At 30.4% G+C, this 24,298-nt stretch overlaps 1 protein-coding gene across 1 annotated transcript; it reads right to left on the bottom strand.

The window, feature by feature from the left end:
- Positions 1 to 11,903: 11,903 nt before the first annotated feature.
- Positions 11,904 to 14,044, bottom strand: LOC106777268 (cytochrome P450 71D8). The gene is made up of 2 exons (XM_014664835.2): positions 13,124 to 14,044; positions 11,904 to 12,536 (listed from the first exon to the last, which is right to left on the bottom strand). The coding sequence occupies exons 1-2, from the start codon at positions 14,030 to 14,032 to the stop codon at positions 11,925 to 11,927; spliced, it is 1,521 nt and encodes a 506-aa protein (XP_014520321.1). The 5' UTR covers positions 14,033 to 14,044; the 3' UTR covers positions 11,904 to 11,924.
- Between the last annotated feature and the right edge of the window lie 10,254 nt (positions 14,045 to 24,298).

Below are 24,298 nucleotides of genomic sequence, written 5' to 3'. Positions count from 1 at the left end.
ATAAATATGTATTTGAAATAAGAAGCTAAATATTGTATTTTAATTACTATAACTATCGAACACCGACTGACATTAAAATATCTATACATATTCAAATTAAGGAAAAAAAGACAAAATTTTGAATCCACATAACTCAAAAAATTCATAACATATCCTATAAACGGAAATATACATAATATTAGATAATTTTAAATTTTGAATATTTTCTAATTAATTCTATAGGAACGAAGAAAGTCCAATTATACTTATCACCAAATTTAAAATACATTGTAGCATGAAAACATAGTAAGAGAAATTGCTTTTTAAGAAGTCAAAATATATTTATTAACACGAAAAATATTGCACATATATAGTTCATTTTCTTTACATGTCCATATTTTGTATATTACTTTCTAAAAAATAGAAAACATCTTATGAAGGAAATCAATTATTCTTATCGTAAATATAAAAAAAATAATCAACTATTAATTGTAGAGATATTCAAGTAGTTACAAAAAATATATCATAACTAATAATTATAGCATATGTATAGTTCATGTTAAAATATATTCTAATAATTATAGCATATTCTAATCATTTTCTCCAAATTTTGATTCAGGAGTGTGTCTTTCCATAAACTTTCTTTTTTTTTACTTCTCCATGTAACTCAACTTCCTTTAAAGCGAAATATTAGTAGATTCTTTTAAGTTTGGATCATCAGCCCAATAAGATCGCCCATGTAAAAAATAGCTCAATATCAGAATCTACGATGTTTATGTATTCTTCGAGGGTGTTGCTCCTCCCACCATCCAAAATGTTTCTGCATTTTCTTACTATTTTCTTTTATTTCAAAAATATTCTATATTTCTTTACTATTTTTTTTATTCCAAAAATATCTTACACCTTCCCATTATCCTTAGCAATCTTTCTCTTTCTCTCTCGTGCATGAGCATTGATTTGAACTTGTGATATATATTGCAAAATATAAAATTCAGAGGAAACTTCTACCACTACCATCTTATAAACTTAAAAGTTAGATGCAAATACAAAATAATAAACATAATAATATTAATAGTAAATAATAATATATTATTATTATATACTAACTTTATAATGATGAAATAACTAAAGAAATTTCAAATCTTTTACAAATAACTTTTCTTTTATATTTTAAGTATTTAATAATATTTTTATATTATTTATCTAATAAATTAAATACTTTATTCAAATTATTTGAGTCAAACATGTCGGTAAGTTAAAACATAATATAATGTTAAAAATTATAAATATTAAATGTAAAAAAAAAACACACACACACATATATAAACATTTTTCTATAAATTTAGAACAAAATTTTACCATTTATTAAGTAATGTGAAGAAAAACAAATATATTGAACAATAAAAATAAGATTGAATCAAACTTATTTAAGAGAATATATCACAAGTTCAAATCTAAGTCATGTAAATGCTCCATTAATACATAGAGAGAAAGAGAAAAATTATTGAAAATAGTAAGAAGGTGTAGGGTATTTTTGGAATAAAAAAAATAATAGAGAAGTATAAAATATTTTTGAAATAAATAAAAATAGTGAAGAGATGAAAGAGTACTTAGACTTTGTTCACTTCGAAGTAATTTACTATTCACGGTATACTGCGAGCGAGTAATTTAGAAAAGGTTTAATACCTATTTTGGTCCCTCCTTTGGGAGGGTTTGTTCAAAGTGGTCCCTCCTTTTTTCAAAAGTTCACTTAAGTCCTATCTTTTGCAAAAAGTGTTCAAAGTGGTCCTTTTTGCTAACGGCGTTAAGTTCAGTAACGGCACATGTGCCAGGTGTCTAATGTCTGATTATGTGGCATTGTTATTTGTTTTAATAAATATATATAATTGTGACGTGTAAATTATATTAATTAGGGTAAAATAAAGAAATGAATTAGGGGTAATTAGGGTTAGAAGATTGGGGTAATTGGAATTGGATTGTGATTGGGATCGGGATAGGGATTGCGAGCCATGGAGTTTGTCGGAGCTGGAGACGGAGAAGGACAGACACAAAATTGTTCCATTATAGTCAGTACCTTTCTGAGTTTCATTCTCATCTGGTTCCACAGAATCATCGACCACTATGTTTGGGTANTGGACTAAAATATCAAGAATGATCAGCATGTTCTGCACACATTTTTTCCATACATTTATTGGCATGTATCCATTCAGACCTGGATTAACATCGAACTGAGCAGAAACCACACTGAACAGAATTTCCAGCTTCTNTGCANGTGTCTTAGCAACTTTTGTTAGGAAAGTGAGNTGCTCAACCTGTTCAAANCTCCCAGTTCCCTTCCTTCCTCTAGCAGACACAACCTCTTTAAACTTCTTGTTAACAGCGTCCCATGTGATCTCACTAGGGTTTTTCATGAACTGTCTATCTAAAAATATGTCCTTCTATCTAAGCTTTTGGTCCCAAGCAAAGTGGAGGAGCTAGAAGCGGTGGGCAGCGTGGCGGGCCTTTGAGTAGGCGGTCTGGGCGGTGTTGAAAGGTAGAGGGCGGAGCCAGGACGGCGGCGACGGAGAGCCGGTCTTGGCCATGGATACGGCGACATAGTCGGAGGAAGAGATGTGAGTCTTTAGCTCTTGCAGGTACTCTTCAAAGTTGGAAGTTGTCACCTGCTTCACCCTTCATTTCGAGGACGACGTGCAGAGAGAACGACAGAGAGGACAACGTGCAGAGAGAACGGCGTCGTTTCTGCTTCGGATTTAATCCAACCCTAATCATCAAATCCCTAAATCCTTCTTTAATTCAACCCTAATTATATTTATTTACACGTCATCATTATATATTTTTTTAAAAACAAATTCCAATGCCAAATCAGCAGATGTTAGACACCTGGCACGTCTGTCGTTACTGAACTTAACGTCGTTAGCAAAAAGGACCACTTTGAACAATTTTTGCAAAAGATAGGACTTAAGTGAACTTTTGAAAAAAGGAGGGACCACTTTGAACAAACTCTCCCAAAGGAGGGACCAAAATAGGTATTAAACCTTTAGAAAATAACGTGTTCACTTTGACAGAATTGCGGGCGATGATTTGAACGTAATTGCGAGATTACTACACTGTTCATTCACCCGCTGAAATGCGAAGATTTGGAGGGATCAATCACGCAAAGTCTAAAATGCCCTCATCATTTTAAAGAATTCTGCGTTGTCCTCAACCACTTGCATTGAGCAATTTCACTGAGTATTCGCGAGACTACGCATTCAATAGTGCAAATTCCTGACGTTCTGCGTGATTCAGCCATGGAATAGTGAAGATGAAGAAAGGAGGTGATTGAATCAAAGAAAATGCAAAAGAAGAAGAAGAAGAAGAAGAAGACGACCTCTGAAAGAAGATGGATGTAGCTGTATCCGGTTACAGCACCAACGTATCCGGATACGCTTCTATGACAAACATCAACACCCAGTTGTATCCGGTTACAGCCGAGCGTATCCGGATACACTTCTATGACAAACATCAAACTCAGCAATATTCACGACGGTGGAGTTGCAGTGATGGACCACGGTGGACGATGCAGCGTTGGAAGGCGTCAGTTGGAACCCTGAAGGTGGACGACGCAATGACGATGAGATCTCCGTCATGGTGGACGATGCAAGGAGGACGAAGTTGTGCGTGACGATGGAGGGAGGTCTCCGTGGTGGTAGAGGATGCAGCGAGCATCACATGGAGGTTGATGGTGGTGAATGGACAGTAGCTCTATGACCGTGATAGCAGTGCACGAAGGAAATCTGTTTCATATTTTCTTCAGTGTGTAATATCTTTGATCTATTTCCTTCTAGCTTATTATGTCCACTTTGAAAAGAGGAGACACTATGTGGGAAAGGTTGGTGAAGGAGGAGACACTGATCTGTATTTCGAATGGAGTGATGCTTACTTGAAAATTGTAATACTGCATTTTTATGTTGCAACAACGGTGGGAGGTGATGAAGGAAGCACATGCAGAGCTACATTCAATGGGTTCTCCTTCACACTGTTGTTGTTTGTTTATGTTGTGCTTAGTTAAGATGATTAATTTTGTCTTCACAAAACCTTGCTTGGATTGGAGTTTATAATTAATTTCCTTGTTCATCAATTCCAATTACAGTTTTCTTTCTCTCTTGAAATTCTCTTGTCATTGTTTTTAAGATTGTTATAATTTATTGAATTAGTCACAATTTATTTAATAACTTCTTTTAATATCTTTTTTTTTTTTTTTTCAGAATACAAAGTTACTAATTAAATCTTAAATAATATGATATTGTTTCAATAATTATAAATGAAAATCTTCATGACAATGTAATACGTATAAGCACATACCTTATAGTTAGCTTTTCCTATAATGTCAAAAGGTACAATGAAATACATAAAAAAAAGTAAAAAAAAAGTAAATCTCAATGATAGAATATTAAAATAATTTTTAATTTACATAAAAATTAATCTAACTATAGTGTAACTTCTCTTTGATAGAATAGAAAAATATTACAATTAAAAATAAATTCATTTTACTAAAATAAAAATTTGGTTAAATATATTTTTTGGTCCTCATATTTGTACCCAAATCTCAAGTAGGTCCTCGTGTTTTTTTTTGTTCCAATTGAATTCAAATACTTGTTAATTTGAAGCAATAAAATCCTCTCCGTTAAATTTGAAATAATGCTGTTTAACAGTGCTGACCTGTAATTTTTTGGAGTTGACGTGACAAATGTGTATTAAATTAAATGGTTGTATTAAATTAGATGGATCTTCTATTGTACAATTAGTCATTCCATGTGTGTAAAACTTTTATATTTATCCTTACCAAACGATCCTCTGGTAACCGACTGCCAGAAAGATTTCTCAGCTGGATCTCGCCGGCGAAGCCAACAACGACGTCGTCCCACGTTTGTTGCCATGCCGCTCTTGATTGGCAAGCTCTCTATCGTTGCCGCCACAACGCTTGTTGTCAAAATCCTCACCGCGTTTTTCACCGTTTCGGACACTTGGAGGCTCCCTGCATCAAGGGAAGTTGTTCCTGTGATTGCCGTGTCGCCATTCCCATAGGCCTCAAGGGTGTCTTGTATCTACCAACACAAGAATGAAAAGGGCTTCAAACCCAAGCCCAAACCCTCTTCACTCCAAGCTCAGAAACCCCTTTAGGGGTTCTCCCAATCTCCCTTCATTCCATACTCACACACTTGCTGAGACTCAAAGTATCCTTCGAAGAACACAAAGACCCTAAGCTTTGTCTCTCCCACAAGGACGCGCCACAACTCGTACCAGAACCGACCACCGCGAAACCACCTTCTTCAGTCTGGTTGTCGCCGGCGACAACACTAGCAGGAGTTGCGCTCATTCACGGCAGTCCAAGATGCACTCGCTATCACAACCGAGGCCACCGTCTCGACTAGAACTGGACACTTTGTCACCGCCATTTGATCCGGGTCACAGTTTCTCCACCGCCGTCACCAGGCTCGCCGCTGCCAACCACTTTGATGGCATTCGCCTTTTCCTCGACGACTTCAAATCCTGGTTCGCTCTCCGTAACGAAGGGTTTCTCTCTCATGCCTCCTTCACAATACCAAGCCGAGAAGAAACGTGCCCAACCACTCTGACTTAGACACTCATCCTTGTCTCTTCTCGCGGACCAAATCTAGGTCCAAGGGGTTCCTCGTCGTCGGCAAGGGCACACCTTACTCCCTCTTCTGTTCAGTTTCTGTGCTCTAAACGCACTCAAGCGCTAAACCAGTGTATGCTAGGGGCTCTCGTAACTCACAATAACGAAACAAATATTAAGGTATTAATTTGACTTTTGTTTGCCGTAAGTGAGGGGTGGATGAAACACACTGTGGTGTTCTCTGTGTGAGATTTTCGATTCGATTTCATTGGTGATTGGGGGTAAACATGGGATTGGTGGCTACGAGATATTGGTTCGGTTTGGTGATGGTATAAGTTAGAGTTGATGATGGTGACCCGATGGATGCTAACAAGTGAAAGAACTTGAGCCTTAGTGAAGGTTACTGGAATTGGAATTGGATTGGTGAAGCCTATTTAATTTTGTGTTTTGTGTTGTTTCTTTTCCAGGTGCAAATTGAAGAAGCTAGGGTGTTGTGATGTTGAGGGTTCATATTGGGTTGACTTGGTTTATTCTGTTTTTTGTTCTTTTTATCGGGGAACCAGGAACAGGGGCAACAAGGAGGATGAAGATGATGATATCATTAAAATCATTTATGGAGAATCACAGAGTGAATAATGGAGCGTGATGGTGACATTGGGTATGGGTGGAGATCATTTAACAAAAGGCAAAATGCAGTGGGTTAAAGAGGCAATGCTTACGCCTTGGAGGAAAGGAACATTCACACCATCATATTGGCCTTGTTTAGCAGAACGACTCTGCAGTTAGTTGTTGTTGGCAACGAAATTGTTGCTACGATGGAGTGATCATTAGATGGACTCCAGGCAAGGAATATGATGATGGCAAGTTTGACCATAAACAACTCAGATTAATCAAATTGTTGGGAGATGAAGATAACCACCAAATCTGTCTGAAACAATTTGACAAACACCTCACAAGGACTCTCTTACAAGTTGAAGAAGCGTTTCGAATTGTGAGAAGAGCGAAAATCCTGGTTTTTTCCCCTTAGTGAGCGAAGAAGATGAAGTGCAAGTGGCGGTGATGGGGCGCGTGATAAAGGTTCTTCGGAATGGGAAAAGAGCCATTGGGGTGAAGAAATGATGAAGAACTCTCTGATTTCCAAATCCCTTATTCCCTTTTTTAATTTTGCCATGTCATCTTTTAATTTAAATAAAAATCTCATATAATTAAATCAGTATAAATATGTTATTAATGCCCGATCCACGTCATCACAGGTCTCAACAGTGTTAGTAGAAATTTAACGGAGAGGACTTTATTGTCTCAAATTAATAAATATTTGGATTCAATTAGGGAAAAAAACATGAGGACTCAGTTGAGAATTAGACACAAATATGAGGACCAATACATATATTTAACCTAAAAAATTTGTACAATATTAAAATTAATTTTAATAATTAATATTAATTTTTTAACTCTTTATAAATTTTTTTACAATCAAATATAACATTAACAAATATTATTTTATATTATATTAATAACTAGGGACATTTTGATAATCTTCAATTTCTACCTATTAAACATATTTTTTTTTATCTTTCACATCAATCAAATCCTACACTAATTCTCACAAATTTTACCTCTAAATCCACTCTCAATTACCTCCAAATCCACTTAAATAAACATAACAAAAAATCACCCTCAAATCCACTCAATCATTCTCCTTCAAATCATCTCCTCCAATCACCCCCCAAGTGAACACACCCTTAGAGTGGTAGAGGGAGCAACACCCATTCTTCAATAATAATAACATATATTTGAAAATGTTGTACTTCTCTCTCAATAATATCATATTAATATCATATGTTAACATGTTTGATGATGTAAATATAATTATATGGAGATATTTTATTTTGAGAAAACTAAAAATGTTCAGACTATAAACGTAAAAGATTAGTAAAATAAATTACGTGATTGTGATAATTACAAATATATACCCTAACAATTGTAATGTATTATTGTTTCTAATATAATTTTATATAATGATTTTATGCTTAATTTAATCTTAAAAAAACTGATTTGTTAGATTAAATTTATATTTTCCAATAAATTCATGTTAGAATCACTATTAACTAGATAAAGTTAAATTTATATTCCACTTACATATTATTATAAGTTAGTGATATATTTAAAGTAGAATATCCAATTAAGAATGTTTTTATCGAAAATTAGATGTTTGTACTATATTTTTTAATGAATCTGATTTACTTGATGCGGGTTCACTAATAATTCACTTTAATTTTCACTGAACTAACAAATTTGATTATTTTCATTTAATTTTAAGCGTTCTAGTGTTTGTGTATTTACTCTTAGAGCAAAATTCACAAATAACTCACTTATATTGTTGATCAAAGTCATACAAATATTTAAATCACTATATTCTTGCTTGTTATTAACTTCAATCAACAATTCATACATTTATTTTAAAGAATCATATTTTTTCTTACTTTTATCAATGATGGTGGAATAAAAATAAAAGAAAAGGGAGAGAAAGATAGATAAATAATAGAATGATGGTGAAGGGTTTGTATTATAAAGTGAGTTTAGGTCTAACTGAACTCTATAAAACTGGTTTGTAAGATGAGGTTTGCACCTCGCACCTCACTTATATATATATATATATATATATATATATATATATATATATATATATATATATATATATATATATTAGAATTTAGCTTTATCTCTAGTCGATGTGAGACTTCCAACATACCCCTGAAGTATAGACATCTCGTGCGTGATAGTAGAAATTGGGTGTTCCAATAGCGGCCCGACAACGGGTGGAAACAGAAACAGAAATGCCCACTTAGAACTCGCTAGGATAGACTCTAATCACGGCTTTGATACCATATTATAAAGTGAGTTTAGGCCTAACTCAACCTCACAAAACCGGCTTGTAAGGTTAGGTTTGCACCTCACTTATATATTAGAATTTAGTCTTATCTCTAGTCGATGTGAGACTTCCAACAGTTTGTAAGAATATAAATTGTAATAAAGCAAATTACCACAAATAAATTAAGAAATGGTAAAGGAAATCAGTGAAAGCAGTAATCCATAATATTGTTACATTCAACATTGAACTTGTCATTTCTTATTGTTTGTGGCATTCTCATAATATTTAAAATTCTATCCACGATTCGTCACTCTTTAGTTACATTTGATATATTTATTATATTTCTCCCTTTTTTAATAGTTTCTTGACATAATAAAATACAAAAAATACATAAATTGGAATAACTAAAATTGTCTACATCAATCATTGTTGCCTCTAAGTTTTGCAATAGTTATTGCATATAACCTTCCCTTCGAATTGGTTTTGGATCTTTGTTTCGATTACTATCCTTGTGATGCTATCTTTGCTTCGACTTACCTTCATTCGATATCTTTTAGGTTTAAATCCTTTTTTGGTTCCTAAGTTAAGTTCTGATGTTCAGTTTAGTCCCCGCTTTTCAAAATGTCAACCTTTAGTCCCTATGAAAAATGTATCAAATCAGTTCTATCCGTTAACAAATCACAAGTTTTTCATTAAGTGATTTATTGTTTATAACACTTTCCGTTAACAAATCACAAAATATTAGATACCTAGGTATGAAAACTTGTGATTTATTGTTCATTAAGTGTTGTCATGAGGACTAATTTAATACATTTTTCATATCATAGGAACTAAAGGTTGACATTTTTAAAAGTAGAGATTAAACTGAACATTAGAACTTAACTTAGGGAGAAAAAAGAGTTTAAACGTATCTTTTATCATAATCAAACTTCTTTTGATGTTTCACTCTATATCCAATTTGTCTTGACATATCCTTTTTTTCATTTTATATGATAATGTGTGTATTGATTTCTTCAATTTGATTATTTCCTCGATGTCTTCAACAACATTACAATAATTAAGAATTAGCAAATGCTAGTTTGACTATCTCACATCATTTTATTTTCAAAATAAAAATTCATCCTCATCTTCATTTCCATATTTAATAGATATAAAATTTTTATCTCATGATCATCTCGTTTACTGTATCTACATGTTCCTTCATTATTTCAAATTGATACACATATTTTCTCCAATTTCAAATATTTAGAAAGAAATTATCTCTCATATCAAATAGATGTTACCAAATAGATCAAATAGTTATATAAAAGTAAAAGTAATGAAATTTGTGCCTTGAAAATAGATTAGGATAAAAAAAAACTAACATAAGTTTTTAATTAGTTAATAAATTAAAAATGTTTTACAAATTTAAAACAAAATGAATATAAATGAAGACAAAAATTGAAATGATATGTGAATATATAATCCTTACCCTATTCAATTTAAAAAATTAGATGAAAATGTTTTCTTATCAAAATATATACACAAGATGATTCGCACAATAACGAAACAAAAATTCATTTATCATTCCTTTTTTCCGCTGGTTTTTCCCTTTTCTCTAACTCTCCAAGAAAAACAATAATCTCATCTTGGAACATTTTAATTGATATAATAATATATAAAGTCAAATACGAATACATTTATCTTGTTTGAACATCGCAATCAATCTAATTCAAAGTTTATTACTAACAATATTTTTAACGCAAATTTCAAAGATTGCTATAATTAAAGAAAGTGATAGATAACTTTAAAGTGGTTTCGTCAAGTTCCGAAGGCTAAACTTGTATAGGTAGCAAACTAGAATTCTATTCACATTGACAGAACTTTCTTACAGAAATTTAGAAAATTTTCTTAAACTGCCACACTTTCAATATAAAATAGCTTCGCTTTCCTGTGTTTCACGCATTCATATTGACGACTTCCTTGATTTGAAAACCCCTTTACTTGTTTGATACAATTAATGCAATCTATATATACTTGGCCTTCAGGATTTCTTTTTTGTAGTTCTAGGGATGCTAAATTTATCCATATATAACAAATCTATTTATTCAAAAAATATAATCAAATCTTGGTCAACTTGTTTTTCTTGTAATGTTGTATAACTACAATTCTGTGGAAGATCAATGGAATTAGCTTGCTTCTTAAACATAGGCAGGATTACATTCAAGATATGTGGTTAATTTTCATTATGGCTAATCATTAATTTCAAAACAAAATTTGGAAATGAAATAGACACAGGAATGCAACTGAATGAGTAAAAAAACATTTAGTCAAAGAAAATATCAAATTACACGTTGACAACACATGAAACCTTTCCGAACACACTACAAAAATTTTGAAAGTTAGTCATCTTTATTAAATTGTATATATCTTCGAGGATTCGATATACGTATTCCTATGTTTAATCTTTTGGAAATATTAGTATAATTAAAAAGAATAAGTTTTTATCCTATTTCTCACTTTACTTTTACAATGGTTTTTAAAGTTACCTTTTACAACTAAATGAGTGAATGTAGCTCCTTTGTTTTAAAATGTAAATAAACAACTCCTACAAAAGTTTTCATCTTTTTATAAAAAGTTTTCATTATGTTTATATTATTTTTAAAAACATTAGTATTCACAATATCTGAAAACTATTCATTGCACTTGATCAATGTTGTATCTTACAAAGAATAACCAATGAAAACACAATTATTTTCTATTTTTTAATTAAAAAAGTTGTAAAATACTCCCACACTTTAATATTTTATGGTTCTCTTTTTCTTTATATTCAGGATGCGTTCTATGACAATATTTATAAAGAAGATTAAGAATACGATAAAAAAAATATAAAGTTTTAGTACATATATATCTTTCTACGATATAAAAAAAAAAACTTGTAAACATAACATTCACACTGTAAAATTAAGTTTATTGTTTTTTCAGAGTTTCACAAAAGCATTCATTCTTAAATATATATATATATATATATATATAATATTCTTTACATCATAACTTAAGGTTTTTTTTTTTTCTTTCTAAATGATTTTCTACCTCTTTCAAATAATTCATGTTTATAATTTAGTAAATACATATAACAATATTTAGAGAAGTGATCAATGAAAATAATAAAATGTATTTTTTTACCATGCATTAACTCATATTACTATTCTATATATCACCAAGAATCAACTCAATAAATTTTATTTTTCATGTATAGACTTCTTAATATCATTTAATAACGGAACAATGTTTATAAAGTAAAAGAGATTATGTATAAACAACTTTTCACAACATTTATCATAATTTTCTATACTACATCACCTATATATATCATTGTTATATTTGTCTCTTTACCTATATAGGTGTTAAATAGTGTATTTTTTCCAAAGCATAAATGAAAGTTTTGATACATGGACATGAAGAAGCATGCACTCAAGGATCATAAACAATGGGGATCAAACACAATTCGTTTTTCCTACCAATGGCCATTCCAAAGCGTTCAACCGTGTCTATACTCTCAGGTGTCATGCCATTTGGAAGTTCCCAGTTGAAATGATAAAGTAATCGAGCCAGTGGAAGCATGATACCTGCTAAACCAAACGAGATTCCAGGGCATATTCTCCTTCCTGCTCCAAATGGCAGATACTCGAAGTTATTCCCTTTGAAATCGATACTACTTCCTTCAAACCTTTCTGGGACAAACATCTCTGCATCATTCCAGTATTTCGGATCCCTGCAAATTGCCCATACGTTTATCATCACTTTAGTTTTCACAGGTATTTCATACCCATCGATCATGGTTCGTTCAGAGCATTCTCTAGGGATCAACAATGGAGTTGGTGGGTGTAGCCTCAATGTCTCTTTGACCACCAACTTCAAATAACTAAGTTGCTCTAGATCCCTTTCATGGATCATTTCCTTCTCTCTTAAGGCTTCTCTCAACTCAGCTTGTGCTTTCTTCATCACTCTTGGACTTCGCATCATTTCTGTCATTGCCCACTCTATTGTTGATGCAGAAGTATCAACGCCACCAGCAAATACGTCCTAGTCAAACAATATACATATAATTTTTGGTAAGATGATAAGGGAACTTACACTTATGTCATAAAATTGTATTGCTTTCGTGAGAAGAAACAAATACTACGATAGATAGAGTCATTAAAAATGATGTTATAAAAGACTAAGACAAAGTAATTTTAGAAGTTTTGACTGTTTTATACCCGTCAACTTTTTGGTGCTGAGATTTTATTGTATCCTTCTCTTCTTTCTCCATTACGTTTGTTGTTGCGTTTATCTTTTGCTGTGTCTTTTCCTTTTGAATATTATATATATCTATAGCTACCTCACCATTTTAGTTGGTTAAATAAGTTGACCAAAAGGACTCAATTAATCCAATTCTTCAAGTATAATCAAAATTAATATATGACTAACCATTTAATTTCCCACTCCTTTTGCAAATATCAGACATGCTAAATTTGTAAAACAAACCGAAGGCTATCATGGGAATACTGAAAAGAAATCAAACCCCACCTGATCGACTAGGTTCAAACTTGTTTACTGCAAACAATAAACAAATAGAGCACATGCATATGAGCAATTTAAAAGACAAGTGTTCGGCGGCATTTACTAACCAATATCAAAGCTTTGACGTTCCTAGTGGTGATTTTGATATCGAGAGCAGCGTCGGCTTGTTGGAATCCGAGAAGAACATCAACAAGATCTTCGTCCTTTATTTGAGCTCTCCCTTCTTCCGCTCTTCTTTGCTTTTCTTGATGCTCTTTGACAATATTTTCCAAGACCCTGTCAACCTGATTCAGCAGCTTCTCCAATTTGGCCTTCTTCCCAGTTATGAAATGTATGGATTTCATAGAAGGGAACAAATCAGCAAGGTCAAATCCTCCAACCGATCCTATTACTTTCTTAATCAAAAGTAGAAATTCATCCTGGTCCTTTGATTTGTTACCAAATGCTGCCCTGGAAACAGTAGTGCTTACCAACGAGAAAATTCTGCCAGTAAGATTGATTGGTGAACCTGCTGATCTTCGAATCGAGTCTATAAGTTTTTCCGTCTCATCTTCTCTAATAAAAGAGAAAGACTGAACTCTCTTGGTACTTAGAAGTTCTGAGACAAATATTTTCCTCATTTGTCTCCAGTAATCACCATATGGAGCGAAAACAACATCTATGCCCCCGTAGGACAAAATTTGTCCAGAAATAAACTGAGGCCTTTGCACAAAAGCGACATCATGTGTTTTGGTTATTTCCTTGGCCATCTCCGGGGAGGATGCAACCACTGCAGAAATCTCACCAAGTTGAAGGTGCATGAGAGGTCCATATTTATGGGAAAGATTTTGGAGAGCACGGTGTGGAAGTGAACCTGCTACTGCTAGTTGATGAAGGTTTCCTATGATTGGTAGCCTCTTTGGGCCTGGGGGTAGTTTGAGAGAGACATGAGATTTATTCTTGTAATGTTTTGCAAACCAATTCAATAGAAAGATTAGGGAGAAGGCAATAACAAAGATGCAGGTTTGAGTTTCCATGGCTTTGTAGAGTCACCTCTCAAGTGTTTATATTGTTTCCCTCTAGCGCTACCTGTTCCTATTTATAGAATCTTCAATCCCCTAGGACAACAATCCACCTTTTTGTTTAATCTAAAATCCATGACTTTACGACTTATCCTTTCTTGAATTTTTCTTATTCTACATGTTTATCTATTTAATGCATTCAAAATATAAAGTGCGTTAAATGTTTACTTTTAATATTCTTCGATATATTTATAATTTTATTATAGACTATATTTTTCAATGACAATTTGATTTAAATTTAATACAACTAATTTTAACTATTAATTTTAACTATTGATGTTCAAAATAAATATAAATATATATATATATATATATATATATATATATATATATATATATATATATATATATATATATATATTCTTATGTTTGATCTGGTTTGTTATTAATTATGTGATGATTAAATTAGTAGTATTAAGGTCATTAAATGTTATGCCCAAAATTATTTTTATTATAAGTATTTAAAGTTGGCAACTTTAATTAGTTTTATTTAGAACCTTTTAACATTTAGGTCGAATTAAACATCTTTCATAAGAGTTGTGAGTTATTTTTGTTAGATAATTATCAACACATATTTATATTTAGGGATAACAAAATAGGTTGACTTGATTCATTTAAATTTTGAATTAGTTTGGTATGTCAAAAGTAGGTCAGGTTGGACGGATCCGTTACTTAAAAACATGTTGAGTTGACGGGTTGTCGAGCTAAAATAGGTTGATAAGACTGCCAAACTACGTTTAAATAATTTATCACTTATTTAAATATAACATCTCTACCTCCATTTGAATTTTTCAAAACATGTTCATACATAATTTAGGTTTTTCTGAGTGATGTCAGGTTATACGGTGGCTTGTTGGGTTGGTCGGGCTAGCCTGAGTATTGTCGCGGGTGAAAGTGAGTTCCTTACATTTAGGTTTTTTAATTATGTCGGGTTGGCTAGCCTAAGTGTTGTTATCGATGAGGGCAAGTTCTGCACATTTAGATTTTTTTTATGATGTCTAGTTGCTTGAGGACAAGCAAGGTTTTAAGTGTGGGAGAGTGATAACGGTTGATTTAACGTGTTTGCGTGTGTATATTTTGTGAACAAATCAACTCCTTCATAGCTTTTACCTTGTTTTACCCTCACGTTTAGTGTGTATTCTAGTTTTCTTGTGTTTTATTTAGTATATGTTTGTTTTTACCTCTAATATCCATGTTTGAGTGTGTGAAATAAATGAATAGGAAGCAATTCTAGTGGAGGAAAACAAGCAAGAACTCAAGGGAACATGTTTTGGGACAATAAAAGATCAATTTGAAGCAAATACCCATGTTGGACGCCTTTGGAAGCGCACAAGAGCCTAAATAACAAGTTTTTGTGTTAAGACTGTAAAACCAACGACAACTGCAGCGGTCGCAGCATAGCAAGTGATAGATATCATTCTCTCCCAAGGGACTTGTGCAACACATGACAATTCTTCCTTTTATAACTCAATTAAACATCAAAGTGCACAAAAACAACACAAGAAACTCTTTTTGGTATTTTATCAAACAGTTGGTGTGCAAGGAATTTAACATAGTGTATTTATAATTTGTCAAGACTAGAATTCATCCATTTCATTCTCAGGCATTCACAAACATCTCAATTCCATCCAATAAGTATTCAATTTCAATTCTAGGTTCAATCATATTTCTCAATGCATCAAGAACCAAAATTCATGTCATGGGTGATCAAGTCACAATAAGCATTAAGCATAGAAATCAAATACTAACATGAATTGGAAAAGCATATATCATTAACATCACAAAATACATAAGAATTCCATGTTTTACAACTAATCTCAACAAATAGGAAAAGTCCTCCATGGTGGAGAACTTATTCTACAAAATTGAAGAGATAGGGAAGAAATTGGAACCAAAGAGAAGATGCAAAGCCTTTCCCAAGGTTCTTGGCAGCTGCTCCATGCTCCATTTCTGCCTCCCCTTCGCATCTCCATCTCCAATTTGTGACTCATCTTCTTCCTCAACCCAAAAGGGGCAAAATCACCATTGATGAAGCTTGAAGACCCAAGGAGGAGTGGGAGAGCTTCCCAACACCCCAAATAGCCTCCAAAGGCCTCCCCCAATCTCTCTAGGTGAAGAATGAAGTGTAGGAGGAGAAGAATGCCCCAAAAATCGCGAGACCCATGTTTAAATAACCCATTTTGACACATCAACGGAAAGTCAGTCCCAATCTCTCTAGGTAACTCACATGAACAAAATCTTAAAAGAAACTTTTACAAATTTTGTAATAATATATTTCAATTTTTATTATCTCATGAATTTACTATTGACAATAAAATTAAAATAAACTAAGTAAACATAATATTAAAATTCAAATAAAATTAATATTATCAAAATTAAATCTTTGAAGAACAAGAAAACATAAAAACAAATTATTGTCTAAACTAAAGAAAACTATAACAATTAATCAATCTTAAATGCAAACAAGAAAATTGACTTAGAAATTCAAACACAAAGTGAAAGAATAATAAAATAAAATAAAATGTATTTTATTATAAAATAAATAAAATAAAATGTATGACAATTACATAAATATTAAGTAATTAGATAAATAAAAAGGTAAATTATATCATTACAAATAAATGTATTTTTTAATAAAATGAAAATTAGAGTTAGAGAAAATAAAAGATATTTTATAAGGTTGACAAAGTATAGGTTTAGATGTTTTAACAATCAAAATTTATTATATTACAAAAAATAAACAATAGATAAAAATATATAAAAATAAAATGTATATCTTAAACAATATATATTGAATATAAATTAATATTTTCTTAAATCCTTCTTAATGTATACATATTTGTGTTTTGCTCCTTGCAATGTTGAATTCAGTCTTCTTTTTGGATGAAATAAAAAATGGCATATTTATCTCCTGAGAGAAGAGGGAAAGGTAACATTTCTCAGTCAATTCATATATTTGATCTTTGATGGTGATTCAGTTGGTTGCTGTAGAAAATCATGGAAGATTCAATTGGGATTTCACTATCAATGGAGACCAGTGAGTTTTTCCTTGGACTTAAATATGTAATGAAATGTCTAAAGTCGAAACAACAAGACGATAAATCCTTGTTCAGGAGCTGCATAATTTTCAACAAAGAAAACTAGTGTAGTGTCTTGCTTGATACATCAATCATCCAATCATATATGTGACTTGTGTGACTTTTAAATAAATTGATAAGTATTAGATAGTGTTTTTACCTGACACTAAATATTTTTATTGGAATATGGAGCACGATGGTGGTAAGATATGAATCAAAAAATCTTAACATATGTTCATAAGGATTGAAATTTTTTTTTTTTAAAAAAAATCACTTAAAAAGAATAATAAGTATAAATTTGTATAGTCTTATTTTCTATTTTCTGTTGAAATATTATATATGTATATTTATAGAGTTTCTGAATCATATGTCTTTTTATGATTTAAATAAATAATATCATTTCTTAGATATATGATATTAAAATATGTTAATGAATATTAAAAAATATAATAAACGAAATTGAGTGATAGTGCTTATTAGACCGTATTGCTTATCACATTTCAGTCAAGTATGTATAAACAATATGACACAATTATTTTTATTTTAAAAAAGTGGAAATTTAAAAATCATTCATAACTCAATTATAATTTGACTTATTTAATTTTCGTTATGTAATAATTGATGTAATTTGAAACCAGAAGTTACAAGAATTAATATAAATTTTAGGAATGGGAAGGATGCCTCTCTGCCGCTGTTTCCAAAACTCTACGAAGATTAATATCTTCGTTAAACGTTAACAAAAAAAAAATATTTAAATTTTATATTCATAATTTTTTAAAATTATAATGATAAACAAGAATTTTAAAGTTAGAAAGTGTGCTTAGTAATTCACTTCTGTAGTTTATAAAGTATTTTGATATTTCTCATATCTAACATTAACAGCAACAAAATTATAAACATAAATTTAAACTTAACTCGTCATACAAGTTAAAAAATGTATTTCGCATTTTATATTTACTAAAAGTTGTCAAACATATATCCAAACATTCTTGAAAAGAAAATGTACTTCATATTTAGTATTTATAAAAAATGGAAGACATGAAATTTAAACATAACCTATACAGCATTTACCAAATTAGAAAACGTGTTTCGTATTTTGTCGTTCCGTTAATATAGGTCATGACGATGTCATTCTAGCATGACATTGGAAGTAAGCAAGTACGTTTATTTAAAAAAATAAAAATAAAGACGACGAAAAAGAATATTCACTAAAAAATGTATATTATATAAATTTCTAGTCTATGGTTTTTAATAAATATCAAACATGAGGTACACTTCCAAATTTAAATTTATATTTGTCTGAAATATGCGACTAGAAACATTAGATTATTCTAATATTTTTTTTCTTCCTTTCATTTATCAGATTGTACGAAATCCTACCTCGCACTAATACGAAGTCGTAAAAAGATAACGGTTTGAATGTCTTCAAATTGATAATTTTCACACCATAAACAGACGATGGCAGTTCTTAGGCCAATTGAGTTTATACTTTGTTATTTTCACTTTCATCATGTTTGAATATTCACATAAAGAATAAAATTATCTTTTACTGTATAAATAGAAGCAAATTTTATTTTATTCTAATTTTATAAAATTGAGTTAAAATTAAATTTTATTATTTTAACAGAATATTAGAGTCATAAAGTTTTATCATTATTAGATTATTTTAAATGATTATGTCTACTACGCGATAACGTTGGCGTTTCCACATGACAGTTCTAATTTTCGCAGATGTTGTGTTGTATATGTATAATAGGAATCAGCATTGCATGTCGTCTTTAGAGTCTATAATAGGAATCACGAATGAGTTTCACACTTATTGTTCTATCAAATCATCGTCGGCTGTGACGATACCATTCTAGAAGCATAATGCAATTTGCAAAGTATGTTGCTTCTTTCTATCAAAAAGTGTATGTTGATTTTAGATATAAGAAGAACTTTCTAATCTCACGATATTTAAATTATATTTTAATTAATTGTCATAGATTCATACGGTTGAAATGTAATGTTTTATTTATTTATTTTCACGTGAATTCAATTCCAGAATTAGGATTTTGGGCAATGAGTTACCTCTTATAAATAAATCAATTGTAGGAGATTCAACATACATAAATTTTTACACTAATAAGATATTGTTAGTTCTGGATCAAGTTTTCACATGTTTATTTTTGGTATCATTTTAAAAGACCTCTTATTAATAGAGATTTTTTATATGTGTATAGACTCATGTTTATCTCTTATTTTACTTAATATAAAACTTTGTTTGTATCCTAACAGTTATGTATGAACTTGTGTGAATTAACTTACTTGTTTAAGAATTAGAATTTTGCAAAAATGAACATATGAAGTTGTATAATCAAACAACTAAATATTATTTTTCAAAAATTTTATTAACGAATTTGTTGGTTCTAAGTAGAACTGTCAAAATGGTCCACAACCCGTCAACCTAGTCCACCACGGCAGGCAGAGTTGGGTTTGAAAAAATTGTATTTTTTTTTATGCGGGTCATATTTCAACCCGGCTCATTTAAACCCAGCTCATGCGGGTTGAACCCATAGTGAGCCGGGTTGGCCCACCAACCCACCTATCTAATTTTATTTTTAATTTTATTAAAAAATATTTATTATTTTTTTTGCTTGAAAAAATTATTTAAGTTCTCTATTTTAAAAATCAATAAAAAAATCATGTTGGGAGTGAAATTTGGAAGTAAAATTTGTTTAGATTTAAATTATATAAAGTTTATAATTTTTTTATTTAAAAAAATTATGATTAAGTGGGCCAATAAGCCAACTCGTTTAACCATCAATCCGTAGTGGGTCGGGCCAGATTCAGATTTTTCTGGCTTGCTAATAATTAAGCCGGGTTAGATTGACTCACACTAAGTGATTAACCCGTGGTAGATCGGATCACATCGGGCCGTATAGCCCGTTTTGACAGCTAAGTAACAACTCTCAATCATTCTAACTAAATATTTAAGAGTATCTAAATTTCATATGTTGTAAACTTAGTACATACATACTTCAATTTGAGAAGAAAAATCAGAATGTAATGTATTTTTTTTTCTTGGATAGAAAGCCAACTTCAAAGTTAAAGTAAGTGTCTTACCTCTTATTTTATAAATACATCGAAGTCTGTAAGTCGAATACAATGTATGTTTCTCTTCTCAATTATCTAAGTCATTCAGACCAAGTTCTTACTCAAATTTTCAAGGTTTCATAAAATAACTAATCTCAGTATTTTAATTTGTTTTTCTTATTTTTTTTCAGAGCTCCATTGGTTGTTGAAGAATCCATAGTCAGTACTGATGAAGTCCACTTATTATGTTTGGTTGTTCTTTCTGGACCAAACTCGAATATGTCCAAACAATTCGACTTTTATTTTTATTCTTTTGCATTCCAAACGAGCCCGTGGCTTTCGTCACGGACTATAGCATCACATATATATATATACCTTGCATGTTAATATTTTAAAAAAGGACTTGTTCAAATTCTAATGAAATGCTTTTGCATTAATTTTTTTGAAAACACGTCGAGAGAAAAGGATGATAAAATAATTTATGAAGTAAAACTGATTTATTAAGAAATTAAAAATAAAAAATTCAAAACTTTCAGAATTTTGAATTAACTAGCTTAAGTTATTTTTATAGATCATTCAACGAAAATTTTACTCGTTCAATACCGTTTTTATTTGTTAACAATTATTTTGTAGAATTATATATGTTAAAAATAGAGCTAGTTACCTTAAAGATATATAATGTTAATTTGTTTGAACCTAATATTGTTGCTTGGTAAGGTGAATGATGCTATTCAAATCTATACACGAGTCTACGAAAATAACTGATTTTTCATTTTTTAAATTTATCAGAAAAAAAATTGAAATTATTTTCATAAAGTTTTATGATTAAGGTATTAGAAATAAATACTTAATACATTGATTTATTTATCCAAGATGGCCTTAACCCTAGTTGACTCTTTAAAAGGCATTGGATTCTGGAAACGAGATTATTCAACCTAAATATGATCCATCTAATTAAAATAAACCATTTATAATTTGACAGCAGAAGGACTGTGCTAAAAAATGAGGTGTGAGAACGTCACCTAACGTAATGACCACGTCATCAAGTTTTTATTCCAATGGTTCATTTACCAAGTCCAGTCAATTATAATGTTCTACCCTTTATTCACTCAAATAACTAAAAACATAAGGAATATATGATTGTTGCACCCTGAAATAAATATGCATGAAAGACTTGGTCAATCTTTATCGTTAAAACATTCAAGTACTATGTCAATCTCGATTATACATATGATTAAATGAATTATATTAGACATGAATTTTGACGAGTAATAGCTCCAAATATAACTATAAAAGTCAATCACAGATGCTGCTAATACATCAATCACTCAAATAAAAAACTTACCCTAAAGAAATTGAACTCACATAAAAAGAAACATTGTTACCACATTCAACTAAAACTTAAAATGTATGGATATCATCAAATATTGACATTGATAAAAATTGTGCATTCAATACTGTTTTTTACTTTTTTTAAAAAAAAATACAATTTTACTTTTTTATAATTATTTTATCTTTGTACTATATATTAAATAAATGTAAGAGTATATCACACTATTCTTATTTTATCAAATAATTACAACTACCCAAGATACGAAACAAACCTATATAAGTCTAAAGTAATTTTAAGGATATCGATATATTTCCAAATTATAACTTATCCAATAATCGAAAATAATACATCGAAAACCATATATGTGAGTTCTGTGTTGCTTGACGCATTCAAAAGTTTTGGATTTCAATTAAAGTATTGTCATATCTTTATTTATCGGAAAACAAATAGATTTCTTATGCATTCAATTTTATAATTATGATTTTATAAAATAAGTTAGTTATTTGTTTGGTGAGATAATATCATTAAAATTAATTAGTGAAGTATTATTTACTTTAAAGTCTAAAATTCTTTCATGATTTGGAAAATATATTTAATCTAACCTTAATCTTAAAGACCAAGTTTCCTTAAAGACTAAAAGAATTCTCGTCGCTAAATACAATACTTTGAATTTCGTGATTCATTTTAACAATAATATACTAACTGCCGTAAAATCTATATATATATATATATATATATATATATATATATATATATATATATATATATAATATATATATTATATAAAGATCAACAAGCAATTATAACAATTAGTGAAGTTTGAATAATATGGTAGCACAGACGACAAAAGGAAATCTAATTAGTTCAACTGTGCGTAGGAATTACTGCAAATTTTTTAGTATCTGAATTCAACATTTTGCTGATAAGTAACAAAAAAAAAATATATATAGGTGTCGGTCTGTATATGCTGATAGTTATTTATATCCTCAATTCCTTTCGTGTTATTTAATCACGTTATATTTTGTGTTGAACCGCGTTGTCATTTGCGTGATGATGTAAACATTAATTATAAAACATAAATATTGTATATTATTAAATGTCAAAACGACATTTATATTTTACTGTAAATTTTGTCCATTTAAATAAACAATATAGATATAAGAATCGTCAAAATGGGTCACAACCCGCCAGTTAACCCGGCTCACCACAGTTTTAGACTGGGTTGGGTTTAAAAAAATTGAATTTTTTTATGCGGTTAGATTTCAATCCGGTTCATTTAAACCAGACTCATGCAGGTTGAACTCGTGCTGGGCTAGGTTGGCCCATCAATCCACCTACCTAATTTTATTTTTTTAATTTATTATTTTATTTATGGAACTCTAAAAAATAAAATATTCTCTTAACTCAATATGTATACAAAGGAGTAGGTTTTTTTTTATGTTTTTTGTGTTTGTTTTTATGGATTATATTGTACTTTTTATTATTATTTTGAATTGTCTTCAGTTTAACATCATTTTCTGGGAGTGAAATTTGTTTAAATTCGAATATAGAAAGTTTGTAAATTTTTTTTATTTTAAAAAAATTGTAATTAAATGGGCTAGTGAGCCAACCCGTTTACCCACCAACCCAAACCGGGTTCAGATTTTTCTGACTCGCTAATAAATAAGTCGGATTGAGTTGGCTCATTAAGTGACCAACCCGTGATGGGTCGGGCCGGGTCGAGCTGGATTACCCGTTTTGAAAGCTCTAGATATAATTAGAATTTTTTTTATGACAATAAATAATTTTCTCACTTGCTTATCTGCACTTAGAAAAAAAAAAGTAAAAACAAAAGAAAACAAAAGAAAACAAAAATCAATCTATCAGCTACCAAATTTTGCAGCAGTTAAAGTCGTCACGTGGGATTTTAATTACAGATTCCTTAGGTTTCATATCGTCCCGTGCATTAATGTTATTTTTTCTTAATGACTTAATTAAGATTGTTTACTAATTGAGAAACATTATGATATACTTCTATAACATTAAATTACGAAAATTACAAACATTCAAAAATATTCTAAAAATAATAATATTTAATAAAGCAAGAGGTTTTGTAAAGCATACTCTTTGAATGTACATGTTCGTCTTTTGAATTAGATTATATTTCTATATTTATATATTTTTAATTAAGAAGTTGAAATGTTGCATAATGCATATAATAATTAAAGATCATAAATAATATATATTACTAAAATAAGTTTAATAATTTCACGTTTTTAAATTTACCAAATATAAATAGTTAAAATTATCGTAAATATATACATATAACCACTAAGTCAAATTGAATTTCTTTGAAATTCAATGAAGATGACATGAATTTAATTATCAATCGATGTCTGAAAATGTTCATTGTAATCAATGGTTTTATGAGGATCCTTGACTAACTGTAGCAATAGATGTTCAACTCTCTGTCACATTCCACTATTCAACCATTCTTCTTTTTCTTTCTTCCAGGATTAATTTTCAATCCATAGCCATCAGACAATTTCTTCGACTTTATCAAAAACAGACCATTCCTACAAGTTAATAATGCTGCCCAATTTAAATCAAGTAGTCTTTCAAAATTTTAAAATAGTATTTGATTTTTTCAATTTTAAGAAACTAAAAAAGTTCTTCTCAAATTTGAAGGACTTTCAAAGTCAAAATTGAAAACTAGCTTTCTTTCAAAACGTAAAAATAGTCAAAATTGATATTTTG

This window comes from Vigna radiata, chromosome 11 (genome assembly GCF_000741045.1).
Source record: "Vigna radiata var. radiata cultivar VC1973A chromosome 11, Vradiata_ver6, whole genome shotgun sequence".
Lineage (NCBI taxonomy): Eukaryota > Viridiplantae > Streptophyta > Magnoliopsida > Fabales > Fabaceae > Vigna > Vigna radiata.
The sequence above is the reverse complement of the archived record's forward strand: the minus strand, read 5'-3'. Positions and strand labels throughout refer to the sequence as shown.

Excerpts from the sequence above, each read along its gene's own strand:
- LOC106777268 (XM_014664835.2), bottom strand. The coding sequence starts at position 14,032 with ATGGAAACTCAAACCTGCATCTTTGTTATTGCCTTCTCCCTAATCTTT. Across the intron at positions 12,537-13,123 it reads ACGTCAAAGCTTTGATATTG|GACGTATTTGCTGGTGGCGT; the intron begins GTTAGTAAATGC and ends TTGTTTGACTAG.